This window comes from Aplidium turbinatum, chromosome 1 (assembly GCF_918807975.1).
Source record: "Aplidium turbinatum chromosome 1, kaAplTurb1.1, whole genome shotgun sequence".
NCBI lineage: Eukaryota > Metazoa > Chordata > Ascidiacea > Aplousobranchia > Polyclinidae > Aplidium > Aplidium turbinatum.
The window spans coordinates 51,601,029-51,615,927 of record NC_137472.1 but is presented as its reverse complement, the minus strand read 5'-3'; the positions used below and the strand labels follow the sequence as shown (position 1 = coordinate 51,615,927).

At 35.7% G+C, this 14,899-nt stretch overlaps 1 protein-coding gene across 1 annotated transcript in view; it reads right to left on the bottom strand.

Moving 5' to 3' along the window:
- LOC145766942 (transient receptor potential cation channel subfamily M member-like 2) overlaps positions 1 to 14,361 on the bottom strand; it is a 32,604-nt gene extending 18,243 nt beyond the window's left edge. The window contains exons 1-11 of the mRNA XM_082578656.1: positions 14,297 to 14,361; positions 11,443 to 11,553; positions 10,405 to 10,585; positions 8,429 to 8,520; positions 7,810 to 7,878; positions 7,457 to 7,589; positions 4,983 to 5,041; positions 2,509 to 2,650; positions 1,798 to 1,959; positions 926 to 1,080; positions 601 to 770 (exon numbers count right to left, since the gene is read on the bottom strand). Of these exons, the coding sequence (XP_082434782.1) occupies positions 601 to 770; positions 926 to 1,080; positions 1,798 to 1,959; positions 2,509 to 2,650; positions 4,983 to 5,041; positions 7,457 to 7,589; positions 7,810 to 7,878; positions 8,429 to 8,520; positions 10,405 to 10,585; positions 11,443 to 11,553; positions 14,297 to 14,341 (1,319 nt within the window). The 5' untranslated portion in view covers positions 14,342 to 14,361. The remainder of the gene's footprint in view (positions 1 to 600; positions 771 to 925; positions 1,081 to 1,797; positions 1,960 to 2,508; positions 2,651 to 4,982; positions 5,042 to 7,456; positions 7,590 to 7,809; positions 7,879 to 8,428; positions 8,521 to 10,404; positions 10,586 to 11,442; positions 11,554 to 14,296) is intronic.
- Between the last annotated feature and the right edge of the window lie 538 nt (positions 14,362 to 14,899).

Here is a 14,899-nt window from a genome sequence, read left to right as displayed (position 1 = left end):
ATCTATAAAATCATAAGGTTCTTATGAATAAAACAATGACTTTCGAAACACGCTGCATGCAATACCCTACGCAAGCTAGGCAGCCACATCGAAGATATGGAATCGTTTGGAAAATTCTGGACAATTTGAAAAGTTGGTTCAAATTGTTAATGTCAAACGATTTGTAGTTTGTAGTACTGTATTTGTAAAAATTACGCAGCAAATACTTGACCCGTTGTGATTTTTCAGTTATCATTTTGTGTGAGCTTGTTAAGCAAGTTTCTCAAATGTTTAAATTTGACCATATTTTTTCTGTGATAGTGTATTATTCTTTAGTATTTCTTTTAAAAAATATTTTTTATAGGCTTTAAAAGGGCTATATGACTAGTCGAAAACGTTAGCTTATTGTTTTTTTGTTTTTATAATGTTAAATGTAGCCTAGTGTTGTTGCTGAGTTATGTCTGTTTATAATCTAGTTTCTGGATGACAAAGCGTGAGTTTGTGGTGCGCACTATAACCAATGTTAATACTTCTGCTGGTTCATTTTCTAAACATATTCTTGTTTTTGAAACTGACTAATAGTATCTAAATAAACTAATGAAGCAAATCAATAATAATCACCCAAAAACGTCGGCTTCTTTGATATCGTTCATGTTCTCCAGATGCAATATCTTACAAAATGTAATGTGCTTTGGCATCTTCTTGTAAAGTTCAAGAATCTTGTCACTATTAAAATGAGATTGAAGTTCTAATCCATGATCAAGGAATAACTTGATGAAGTTGTCTTTTCCCTGAACAACACCACTTCATGACCATCCAGCAATGGCACCTTTGTACCAGAGCTACGAAATTGGACAAGAAAAACACCCTATTCACAACATGATCACTTTCATGCGTCATAACAAGCAATAAATTCAAAAGAAAACGCAAAAACTCGACACGGTACCTCAATCAAGGCTGTTTCAAAAAAATTCAACATCACTGCAGGTTCGATTTGAGCATCGTCGGTCAATATATGAGAACTGGCAATGTCAGCTCGATTCCAGTTCAGTGCTAATTCAAGATGATTTTCAGCTTTAGCTTCCTGATTCTGTGCACTGCCTGCAACGCATAACAATTTATAACAAATATCTATAAGATTTAATTTAAAAAAACTGCAGTGGTTGACAGTTTTCCCAAGTATGTCCAACGCTCCGCTCGGCGGCTTAGTGATTACTGGTTAGTGTGTTCGCCTCTGAATCAGTTCGGTAGGCATGGGTTCAATACCATGTCAGGTCATACCAAAGACTTTTTAAATGTGGTACAGTAATACTAACTTTGTTTCTGTGCACTACCTGCAACGCTTCATGGGTGTATGAACGTAATGTGACTCCAAGCGTCAAAACAACAAGAAATACCTTTTCAACCACGACCAATAGCAATGCACCCACACAGTGTTTCGATGTGCTTCAGACATCGGTTTCACATTATGCCAAGTGGTTGATCTTCCAATCAGACTCACATCCCTAGAGCTTTAACAATGTGGTTCATAGGAAGTGGTTTCGCTTTTGCGAAGGTGGACATTTGGACAATGTGCATGTTTGTTTTTTTTTCTCTGAACCTCAGAGTAGACTACACAGTACACATGGCAACTGAAGCAAATTTATTTCTGCACAGCTCAATGTGGCAGAACACGCTAGCTAGAAGTTGTTTATGGCAAAAGCAGCGTTCAATGTTGGGTAAGATGCAAAGGCCAACAAATTCGGACAAAGCAGATGGTTTTTCGAGCAAAAAAAACTTGATTAAAGACAAAAGAGCAGAAAAAAATTATTCTCTTACCGGCTAATATTGCCAGTAAAATAGCAACGTCCAGATCGTGAATGGCTTCAACATTGTCTAGACTGAAAATATGGACAAGACGTTTGTGAAAGACACACTCCTTTGCCCAGTTAGTCCACAGGGAAAGGTTTTCAGGTGATATCTCATTGTCCATTCCTTGCTCTGTTGAAATATACAAAAAAAACATTTTTACACAGTTAATCGTTTAGAAGACATCTCATTCTTAACTCTTTTGTTTATGTAATCAAAAGAAAACTGTCTTTAACACTTAACCAGCCACCAACCAGTAACTAACACATACTGCATACATAGATAAAAGTGATCTAGTGCATAGTGAGGTCATGAAAAATAGCCCCAACAAAATCGTCTCGACAGCCATCCAAGTCATGAGTACTCACTACTCACATATCGCTGGATATCAATGGAACAGTACTGTATTGTGAACAGAAACTGAACCAAGGGTGAACGTCGCTGGCTGCTGGTCTTTTATAATACTATTATAGCTAAACATATATGCAAGGAATACACCTCACAGCTTTACAGTATAGCAAAATCAGACAACAGCTAAAATCATCACGCAAATAATTTAATATGTCTAGTGTCTACTGCTTAACATAAGTTGTGATGAGCACTGCGCAGTCAAATTGCAAACAATTAGACTAAAAACAAATTATTGTTCATAGTCCACACACCTTAAACTAAAACGCATACCTGCCAGCAATTTTGAAATGTCTTTTTCAGTAACCGTATTTGAGGAGTTTTCACCGCAAATAATGGCCAGAATATCAGCCCATTGTCCAGAACCACCGACTACAACAACAGGAGTCCCACGACACAAGGCGTTGCTAACAGTCTGAAATGATTAATATGCACAAGCACAGATACAAATGTTTTCTGCAATATTGTAACTGGTCGATACGGGTCTGCTACTATTCGGTGAGTCCGATTCGGTGAGTCCGATTCGGTGAGTCTGATTCGGTGAGTTCCTAACCTCTAACCCCTAACCCTAACTCCTAACCCTAAAACGGCAATGATAATTAGGCCACGGTACCCAATAATTAAAAAAAAAAATTGAAAAAATCCCCCGTTAAGGGATCGGACTCACCGAATCGGGCCATTCCGGGTCGATACAGTAGTGCTATAATAATTCAAATATTTCAAAAATGGTTCATGTTTATTGTTAATGTAATCAATTTTGAAAGAAAAGGAAGAGCAATCGACAATTAAAGGAATGGTGGTCAACTTTCATGGGGAAGATGCTGCTGCTTACAAGTTTAAGAAGCTTGTTTGTTTAAAAGTGCAAGTTTCAATACTACTTTCAATCTGCGATAAATTACAAAAAAAATATTAAAGTAATAGCTGAGAAAGGATGTATAAAGAAGTTTAGTTTGGTAGGTACGTCTGGAGCATTACTCAAGGCTATCGAAGGACACTTGCTATGCTCGAGGAGCTTGTTCAATAAGTCTCCCCATCCCATTCAGGCAGACTTCACAACATAACCAACTTTCTTTATTTTTCTACAGAAATAGGATTAAAAATAGATTTTCACACCGAACACTAAATTATTGAACTTACAGTAAGTCACAGCCATCCGGACGGCATCTAACCTAGCCAGGGTTGTCGGTATGTTACCCAACCCCAAAAAAACACGGGTAGGGTTTTGTCACAATCATTGTGCAAGGCCTCGCGATGGGCTGCTTTGTATGTTGACCGAACGTGCTGTTTTGATTGTGGAATTCTTGAGCGATATGTTATTATCGGTTACTGTCCTGTGGTGACCTCTGATTGCAAAATCTTTATTATGTGACGTATTTCTAAAACATTCTACCCTACGTGCAAATCTGGAAGCTTCTTTAACTTGCTTGTTTACGTGTAGTGCAACTTGACAGAACAATGAGTTCTTATGATGTAACATTACGTAACCTTCTCGAAGTTACTAGACCAAACAACCTGCTATAAATAGTGGTGTAATTTGCGTAATTATTAATTGAGAGTTGTATTATGAGAGATTATTGTTGTAGTAGTGGTAGTTGGTAACAGACGCAAAGATTATTGTTGATCAAGAGTTGAAGTTATTGAATACGAGTAAATCAAAGTTGATGCTAATATAATTTGTGATTGAAATTAGAGTCGTATGAGAAGCTATTACGTTAAACTCGATTACTTGTAAGCCTTGGAATCTATTGCTGTTCACTGTTACTATTACTTTGAATAGTTGCTGGAAGTGCTGAACCATTCGTTAAAATCCTTCAAGACTTTTCATTATCATTTCACTAGTAGAACTATCCGATCATTTAATTGACTGCTTTTCGGTGATATCCCATTAAACTACGTCATTAATCCTTTCCAAGTCTCTTTCCTGGTAAGAGATAGAAAGAAATCGTGACAGGTTTTTAAAAAAAAAAAAACACTTAAAAAAACAAAAAAAAACATAAAAACCCAGAGCATCATATTTGTCCAATTTTTATCAGAAAATTGAAAAAATGAACCAAATTACTACAAGGTACTTAAAACAAACTTCAAATTAGGACTTAAGGATGTGATTGTGAAGGAAATTTCCTGGATAAATTGAAAACACAGTGGATATTTCTGTACACAAAATTCAAGTAATGCCACTTTGTACTACACTAAAACTCATTTAAATGCAAGAAGGCTTCATAGTTAAACAGCCCTAGTGCATTGTTTTATTGAGTTATGCCAGCATGTACTGTGAGTGAGAGGCGCTTCATTGGTAAAAAGTAGTATTTGTGCTGAAGTAAGTATGAATCTACCTTTTTTTGCATCTTTTTCAAATAAAACCCAAAAAACCCAGGTTTTTCTCAACCCTGAACCTAGCACTAAAAATGAAGAAAACAAAAGAGTGTTGCTTTTCTTTGAAAAGGCTTCTCTCCCGCAGGTGAAGGCGCAAGCAAAAACTACGGCAGGCGTGAGCAAAGCAACAAACTGTGCCTAGAGCCAACAAGCAGGTCTAACGCAGCGCTTAAGGCAAATAAGCCTTCGGAACAACGTCACGAAAAAAAGTGTTCAGAAGAATTATTACTTTTGTGTCAGTTGCATTTCATGAAAGCTAATTTGTGTCATACAATTTCTGTTTAGCACTCAGACTTCTGTATGACTATAAAATTTCCAAAAAATTACAAAATATACATTGAAAAAGTTCTAAAACACTTAAATAAAACGCTTACTTTGAGAGTATTAGGTCCTCCTTGAACCATTACACAAACAACTTGAACTCCCAACTTCGCTAGAAAACAATGATAGAAAGCTATAATAACAAGACTTTCTGGAAGTATCTGCTTTACAGTACTTCAGTGCGTTAGTCTACTTACAGTACCGGTACGTTAGCCTATACAACGAGAATGTCCAACAAAACTTCATGTTTTGTTGGACAGTCTCGTTGTATATAGGCTAACAGGGACCACCACATATTTTTTTCACTAAGGTTAGGATAAACACGAGAACTAACACCATGGATCCAATACACACTTTGTTTCATATATATATACAGGGTCATCAATATTTAGCGTTACAATCTATTTCATCCATCGAGGTTCTGGCTAAAGAGTCGAGAGTGTCGTATGGGACCATGTCAACTTTACTCCGAAAGAACCTGAAGATGTCTCCATTCAAGCATGCCAAGAAACAACAACTTTCTGCTCAAGTTGTTGATAAACAACTCCAAAGATCCTAGATTTTTCTTTTCTGCATTCAGGATGGCATGCTACCAATCTCGTTTTCAGTGATGAGAAGAAATTTGATGTTGAACATCACTTTAACACCCAAAACGATCGGGTTTGGTCGAGAGATGGGGATGAAGCATCTCGAGTGGTGACAAGGAAACAATGTGCCGCCTCAGTGATGGTCTGGGCAGCCGTGACAGAGTCCGGTAAATGACCCCTCTTTTTTGTTGACCAGGGGGTGAAATTGAACTAGCAAAACTATCGAGATGACATCCTCATTGGCGCATTGTTGCACTGGGCCCAGAAGCACTTCAAAAAACGTCCCTGGTCTTTTCAGCAGGACTCTACACCATCACATGGGGCTAAAAAGACTCAGGAGTGGCTTTCCGAGAATGTCCGCAGTTCATTCCCAAAGAGGAATGGCCCCCATCTCCCCTGATCTGAATCTCCTTGGTCATACCTTGAGAGCAAGGTCTCGGCCACTCACCATCAAAGTTTGGAAGCTCTGAAGGTGAAACTGCAGAAGGAGTGGGCCAAAGTCCCTCAGAAAGTAATTCGTGACACATGCAAGGCTTTTCCTAAACGTCTTCAACTAGTTATTGACGCAGATGGAGGACATATTGAATAATATTTTGTGTATTAACTCTCTATTGCTTTTTCCACAATAATACATTTGCAAAAATTCTAAATTTTCCTTCATTTTATAAATCCAACCAATTTAAGTTGTAACGATAAATACTGATGACCCTATAATCCTGTATACAGGGTGGGCCCAAAAGTAGGTTTACAGTTATTAAACTTTGACCAATTTGTTGGAGAACAAGTTAAAATGTTGGACAAAATCCTCTGGTCAGATGAAGCTTGCTTTAAATTATCTGGTTAAATTTAAAAGTACCAACATGAAAACAATAAATTTACTTTTAGACCCAAACCATACTTTCTATAACTGTAAGCCTACTTTTGGCCCACCCTGTATATTGGAGTAAATACGAAATATATTATACAGAGCAAACAATACTGTAGCTCCAGAGAACATTTTGAACAATACACAACGATGCTAACTAGCATTAAGGCTAGAAGCTAGTTACCGTGGATTTAGATCCGAAAATAGGACATTTGAAAAAGTACTCTTTTGCCGAATAAATGTGAATAGAATTGTCTGAAGGTTTTAGGAAACAATGAACCCGAACTGACATTTAGAACATCAAACTACAGTATAATTGAAATGCGTTATTTGATTGTACAAATGGATTAGTGTAAACGTTTAACAAACACTATGTTTTGTTTCATATTGTTCGTTTTATTTGTTACGTAAACAATAAAAAACAAAACATGGCGTACGGTAAATGTTTACACTAATCCATCTGTATGGTCAAGTGACACATATCACTTTTCATTTGTGACAACCTCTACGCATAGGTTAACACGCTGTCGTCATGGGGAGGCTTGTGGCCGCCGAGGAATCTGTCAGGCAACTCAGGTCATCGAACTCTCATACTTGATTTGACTGCAGATGAACTGCCAGATCAAGGTTGACCCGACCCCGTCATCATGCCATAGCTTAAAACATTTGCTACATTTTTGGCTAAATTGTTGAGCCTCAAAAACTACCTAACGTAGAAATCTTCCCAGACAACAAATGCCCTTTTTCACGTTGATTCAACGTCTGCAGACGTCTGCAAATTTTCACGTTGATTCAACGTCTGCAGACGTTAAATCAACGTGAAAAGGGGCATTTGTTGTCACAAATTTGTTTGAGGCGTAAGTACTCTGGTAAGTATTTCAACTCCGTGTGGTATTTTATCATTTCTTTAGTTATTCAGCAAAATCTTTTGAAATTTTGAAGTCTCATTTTATGAAGAGATAGTAGGATGCGAAACGTAATCCACAGTAGTAAATAAAATGGATGACTTAAAAAGTTTAAAAGGTTCTATGTTTATCCATAAAATCAAGTCCATGAAATTTATTTTGAAACTCACCAATGAAACTTTCCAAATCCGCACGAAGATTTATTTCACGACCATATTCTTTTACTGAGCCGTCATCCACCAAGATAAAATGACTGTGGTTTTTGTCAAGAGAACGAGATTTCTCGCATTCATAAGAAATAACCTGGTTACAAAAGTCATACTTTTGGTGATTAATAAAATACATTGCAATCTTAGTTGGTATACATTACATATATTTTTACAATTATTATAAATATGCATAACAACTAAGATTAAATATAATAAAATATTATACCGTACTTTACATCTATTGATTCAACATCAACAAATATTGAAAAAACTACACGACGACAATTCGTTTATCTTTGCATATTTCAACAAACCTTGCCCGTCTTCTGCAGACTTTCACGCTTATGAATAACACCCCAAGTGGCGATACCAAGAGCAACAATCTGGCAACACAAAAAATATGCTAAAGATAAACTGACGTATGGCTACATACAGTGTGCAAAATGTGTGGTACAATTTGACACAACAGTTTGCATCAGATACTACATATAAGTAACAAAAACTAAAAGCAATAGATTGAGTTGCTTACTTCACAATATGGAAACAAATTGAAAAAATAAAAACATTGTGGAAACAATTTCTTGTAAAACGAGAATTCAACAAATCATTTCCGGTTTACAACTGATGCAAACGTAGTCAACAGAAATGAGTGTGAATTTCTCTAGCTGTTGTAGTGTAGCTGAGCAACTTGACGTTTGCAGCCAGCATCATAGTTATTGTTGTCGGAAGCCTCTTTGATGCCTGATCAGGCGACAATCAATGCAGTTTCGACAGCTGGTAAAATAGGTCTTCATTGACTCGCTGATTAATAAGCTGTGTAGTTCTAGATACACTGGTGAAGTGTGAGCGCTCATGTTCCACAGAGGCCATGTATTCCATTTAATGATAACTAGTTTCTTCTGCAGTCACATAACCACTTTTCTGTTTCATTACCTGGTTAGATTTAACGCTTGTGTGCTTTTGAATAGCGTTTCCAACTATTTTCATCACTCCAACATGAGTTCCGCCTGTTATTATCCACGCGCCTAAAATATAAAAAAATTGTTAGACAATGTTACATGGACTCTTTGTTGCTATAGGTTTGTTAGAGCACATTTAGTCGGTGTCACTTTCGGGTGACTTTCAGTCATCAGATTGGTGCTAGTCTGCTTTGAGCTGGACAAAGAACTGCAATAAATGCATAGCCGAAGACCATGCACTTCTGAAGTATCTGCACTGGTAACAGATTTCCAACTGAAAACGCTAGTGTGGGCTTTCCAAACTAGGGTCGCAAATCTTCAAGGGGTCACAAGTACACATGTTTCGTGTATGTAAAGTAGATGCCTAGTGTTACATACAAAATTAGGGTTACCACGAGTACTCTTTTTGGAGGATATGTTCTACATTTTAATCAAAAACATTTTATTTTCTGAGGACGTTCAAAAGTGTTCGAATATTCTCTTTTTTGCATTTCAAAATTAAAACGAAATGCATACGCACTCATTGAGCTTGAAAAAATATCTATCAATTGTAAAAATGGAAACATAAAATCTGTTAGCAAAGATTTAAAAAGGTTTCATGTCTTCTTAATTTAATGCTTATAGAATCATTAGATTCATTACCTTGGTTTAATGTTTGCATGTTTCTAACATTGTATTGTTGAAAGTTTGAAACTACTCTAAATAATTTAATTTGCAAACTGCAATTTGTACCGATGTAAGTTTAGGGTCGCAGAAAATTTTCGAAACTAAAAGGGGTTGCAAACAAAAAAGTTTGGGAAGCCCTGCGCTAGTGGAACAACAATTACTGAACAAACAACAGTGTATTTTAAATGATGTGGGTAACGAGTAATAATACCACAGGCCCCCAAGTAACAATACCACGGGCCCACGTCCAAGTTTTATATTTTGCATTAAGTCCCACTGTAAAAAAGTTTTCACGTGACTTATGATGGAGTAACCGGTTTTGAAGAATCCGATTCGGAGAGGCCAGTTCGGAAAAATCCCAATTCAGAGACAGCTTTTTTCGAAGAAAACCGATTTGGTAATTTCTTAAATCCAGCGATGACTTCTGTTTATTTAGAGAATTTGTAAGGAACATTTGGGTAGGCGGTTTTTGTGTTTATCTTCCCATACCCACGCAAACGAGAAAGTTATTGTTTCAGTAAGGTAGATGTAAATTAGCTGATATCTTGTGGGAATAAGCTATAGCGATATCTAGCAACTTTAGTTGAGACATTTTCTCTGAGACTTCATTTGAGTCTTAGCCACTATTGTCAATCACGCAATGCCGTTTGACATCTGCTTTATTTTTTCGTTGAGACTTTACTCTTTAGTTGAAACTTTTTTGCAAAAACTTGATTTGGTTAACCTCATTATAAGCTAATTCCTTTACATAAACAGATGCCGCTGTGAGATTTTAAAACTCTCCCAAAAAGGCTGTCTACGAATTGGGATTTCTCTGAATAAGTAGCAGACCGGACTTATGATTGTACATACGTTTTTCAACAAAAGATAGTTACCAGAATTGTTTGTTGTGAGAGGTACCGGTATATATATATGTCATCGAATATATTGGTTTACATTGTGTGGGACAAAAGTCGAATTACCGCTGACAGAAAGTTAAAATATGCACTTTTTGTGTGCAGAAGAGATAACAGAGAAAGTTTTGAGTATAAAACTAGTCTGAGCAACCAACACCAGTGTTAGAGTACGTTTGATGACACATAAACAATGAAACACTATTAATACGACAAATTATAGAAGTTTCGTCATAATATCAAATATAGTTATTACTTTCTAAAACCTTTACACGACAGCTTGTTTCACCCTACAAGGGGGGTCATCAGAAGGCAACCATACTGGTATGGATTTTTAAGTTTACTCTGTTGCTATTTTCTAAAACAGGTAAAAATCTAAAACAAGCTTTACCTGTACTTTCTGCAGCTTTGATCAAGCTTTTTCGAAACTCCCATGTCAGATTTTGCTGCATCTTAAAATTCTGAGCTCCTCCAGTGATTGAGATTATAATGTTTGGAATTTTTAACTTCCATTCTTTAGTCAACAAATGTTCTAATACTTCCATTTTTGTATTTTCATGGACGCGAACATACTGCTCAACATAAATATTATTATGATACGGTAACAAATTCTTTTTTTGTTTTCAAGCAACCAACTTGCAACAACTTGAGGAGTGGATACACAACATACGGTACTTTAATTTCTGCCAAAAGGTATCCAAAAAATTGGAAAAGCAAGAAAAATATTTCAAAAACATTTGAAGATAAATTCAACAAATAAGGTGACTGACGCCAAAATACCTGAAATAGTGCTGAACAGGATAAAAACAGTAAGACTTTTCAAATTTGTCATAAAAACAACCCTGATTGTTGGGTCTGCTACTATTCGGTGAGTCCGATTCGGTGAGTTCCTAACCTCTAACCCCAAACTCCTAACCCTAAAACGGCAATGATAATTAGGCTACGGTACCCAATAATTTAAAAAAAAAATTGAAAAAATCCCCCGTTAAGGGATCGGACTCACCGAAACGGGCCATTCCGCTGATTGTTATTACAAAAACTTATCACAAACAAATATGAAATAGGTTTTGGTCATAGGCATCATACAGACAAAAATTAGAAAATTGCTATTGTAAAATCATGTCAATGTAAGTATAAAATCTTCTGCCTCAAACATCATTTTGTCAGCACAGTATGAGAACACCAGTTGGATTGTTTTGCAAAATGACATGATGTCAATTAAGCAGTTTTGTGTTACTTTATCTTTTTAAGTACGGTATATAATACTAATATTATTATCAACAACCAACATTATATGGACATTTACTAATAATAAAGTTTTCAGTTATTTATTACAATTTTTCCATTACCTTAAAAATGTAGGTACGGTATTATATATAAATTATATATTTACTAGAAATTAAGGTTCCATGTCACTAAATATGCTAACCTTTGCTCTCTTTCGAGTTGCGTCAAAATCCAATTTTCCATAAGCATCTGTTGGTCTGTTGTCTGGTGGTATTTTAATGTTTTTGGAAATCCAAGATGTTCTTTCTTGATTCTGAATGTATTACACTTGAATGCCGTTGCTATGCTATTTTAATGTTTTAGAAAACCAAGATTTTCTCACATTAAACTATTACACATTTTATAATAAAATTTTGGTATCATTTCTTTACAGCCAACTGTTTTGTTTATTTTATAAGTTTTTATTTATCAACTTGCTGATGATACTGAGTAGGCTACACCATACACAATTACACATAGGCGTTGGTTTCTTACTGAAGTAAGCTAATTCTAGGGGGCAAGAATTCTGAAAGAGATTTCTCAAAGTTGATTTTCAGCCTAAACAATCAGAATCTACTATTTGTGCACCTACGTCCTACATGTCAGTCTGTCATGAATGTTATAATATGCTGATGATATGTGATATGTTAATAATGTTGTTTTGCATACAGTTCAGTTTGACTGTAATTGACCAAGCACCCTGGAAAACACAGGGCGAAAACCCTTGCATGCTTAATTTGCTTATGTAGGACTTAGTTAAATACAACACAGTGAATGGCATTCGTTTAGGATTAAATTCGTCAGTCAATCAAGCAACCATACTACCACAAAACAAGTAAATAAAGAGAATGGAAAAAGGGCACAACAGCTTAAGTTACTGGTCTGAATATTGTTTGCAGTTTTCCTTTCACACATCCCTGACGTATAGCTTGAACTGAACAGTTTCACAATCTACTGTATATGTGAAATGAAGTCACTAACTAAATCCAAACTTGTTGGAATGGGTTTAACTTTTGTTCTTGAAGTGCGTTGTTTAAACGCACACTCAAAGAGTTGAACCATCGTTTTCCCTTTTTCTTGGAGTGTTGTTGTCTGTTTTTTAGTGGATAAATTTTTTGCTTCACAATAACACACAACAAACACAATTACAAAAAAGTGTTTAATAAAAAAGGCGCGCCTCAATCGCTCATTCCGTGACGCTACCAATTCTGAAGAAATGGCAAAAATAAGCAACCACAGTTCAACTCTTGGAGTTTGAGCAATGCATGTAAAGGACGCCCCTCCATTAAATGGAACAAAGTTGAATGGAGAAATCGAATAAAAAATATGTGGCCACAGTTGCAATTCAAGTTTGCTAAACTGCTACATTAGATATTGCCAAAAGTTGCAACAGACATTCCAAACAAGCTCATACCGCAATCTTAAACAAACAAGCTAAATTGCTAAAGTATGATACGCCTCTCCAATCTCCATGTTTACTGCAAAGGTGGCTTGTGCATAAATAAATTAAAGATAGCTTGTGAATTCATGTAAACAACGCAAAACTGGCAGTTTTCTGACAAAGTTGTTAATCCTTATTTAAGCAACATTAAACAAAAAACAATATATAGGTAATATGCATATATACCTTACAAAAATTAAAATGGTTAAGTTATGCGCCACCTAAGGTTTCATGCTAGGTGCAATCGTCAGGCGCAACATTGAAAAACAAAATAAAAAGTAAGCAGGAAAAATTTGAAATGCTACCAACGGATGAAAAGCAATCAAGTAAAATCGGAAATGATGAAGCCTACAATTGTTTACCAGCGAAAATAGCAAACAATTGTTAATTATGACGTAGCAATGAATGGTAAGAATGTTATCTCAAATGAAGAAAATTAACAGTGTAAAATATCGACATGCCATGACAAAGGGCAACACTAAAAGGCGGAAATTCGGAAACGCGGAAATAAGCCGGGCGTGAAATGGCATATTGTCCGCAGAAGTAGCGCTTTAACACCGATCTAGAAAACACGGAAATACGGTCTTGGCGTCCATATTGCTTAACATAGCGATAAGTCCATCATGAATAAATGAAATGTTACAACATTTGCATTTTGCTTCTAAAAAATAAGAATGCAGTCCTAAATGACAATTTTGTGAATATATTTTATGACAAAAAGCAAATATATGAGATTTCGTAATTGTATATATATTTTTATTTGGTTGAGTTTTTTGCTTACTCAAAAGCCAACCTAATGTGACGCATTTGAAAGTGTTGTTTCTCATAATAAATTAAAGTCGTTGTTTAACTTCTACTTGTACTTTACTATCGTTTCAACTTTCCAAAATGTCTTCTCTTGAGCTGTTGGCAGTTTTCCGCGCTTATTTCTGCGTTTCCACCTTTTAGTGTTGCCCCATGACGAAATTATAACATATCAACATAAATTGGGTAATAATAATTTGAAAACGCGGGCAAAGGTATAAGAGGTTTGAACTATTTATAGCTTTTTAATTTAAATTTATTTCTATGTCTGCAATTTGAATTGATTTCGTCTCTTTTGTTGATGCATGAAGAAGGATTTGTTGTAGCAATGAAAACCCTTTCTGCAAGGCATAAGTCGCATCTTCTTGATCCATATCTGTATGGTTTTGAACTGGCAATATTTTTCCACTTGATTGTAAATATCTTATTATGATTTTTCAATGACTCTCATCAGTTGGTTGCATTTCAACTTTTTCCTGCTTATTTTTGTGTTTCAGTGTTGCGCTTGATGATTGCACTTAGCATGAAACCTTGAGTAGCAAATAACTTTTTTGCATAAGCCATTTTTAGTTTTTGTAATCACTACGGTAGCTCTGCTAGTGCATTGAGCACTTTGTTTTGCATTTTCTACAATTTACTCTGGGAATACAAGTATATACGTATAAAAAAACATAAACAAAAAAACAATAGATAATATACATTACATATATACAAGTAAATATCATCAATATCACAAATTGTATATATATATAATCTCATAAATATTTCTTACCATCTCTATGCTTTCACCTTTGATCGGTCTTACTTTTCGTGCCATCAGTGTTCAGCAAAATATTTACTTCTTCAATATTTTACATGACAGGAAAAATTGAAAGAAGTGGCTTAACTACACTTGTCAACTAAATAAGCCAATGTCCAATGACACAGAGATTAGATTAGTTGCTAGGAAGGGCTATCATTTTTTTAAAAACTGAAAAAATAAATTAAATTTTTTAAATTTTCTAAACTAAAAAAGTTACAACAGTAACTTTGTAAAAAAGTTACAACTTTTGAGCATGGCATTGATATATCCTTTTCTTGATCCTTCCAACCTTTGACAAGGTAAATTGGCTTTGTTTTGAATCTTTATCATCGGACTAACAAAGCTTCTGATTCGGTGGGATGGCGCAATGGATAAGACGTTGGCTTTCCAACCATGTAAACCTTGTTTGACTCCCGGCTTCAGTTGGTTGTTGAGAACTCCACTCACCTCTACCTAGGCTGTAATAAATTAAGTGAGCATAATTGCTGCAGAAAAGGTGACCGACAGAAAGAAACTGGCCACCCTACCTTCGTTATTACCGAAGGCTTGGTACAATGAGAACCTTATGTTCTC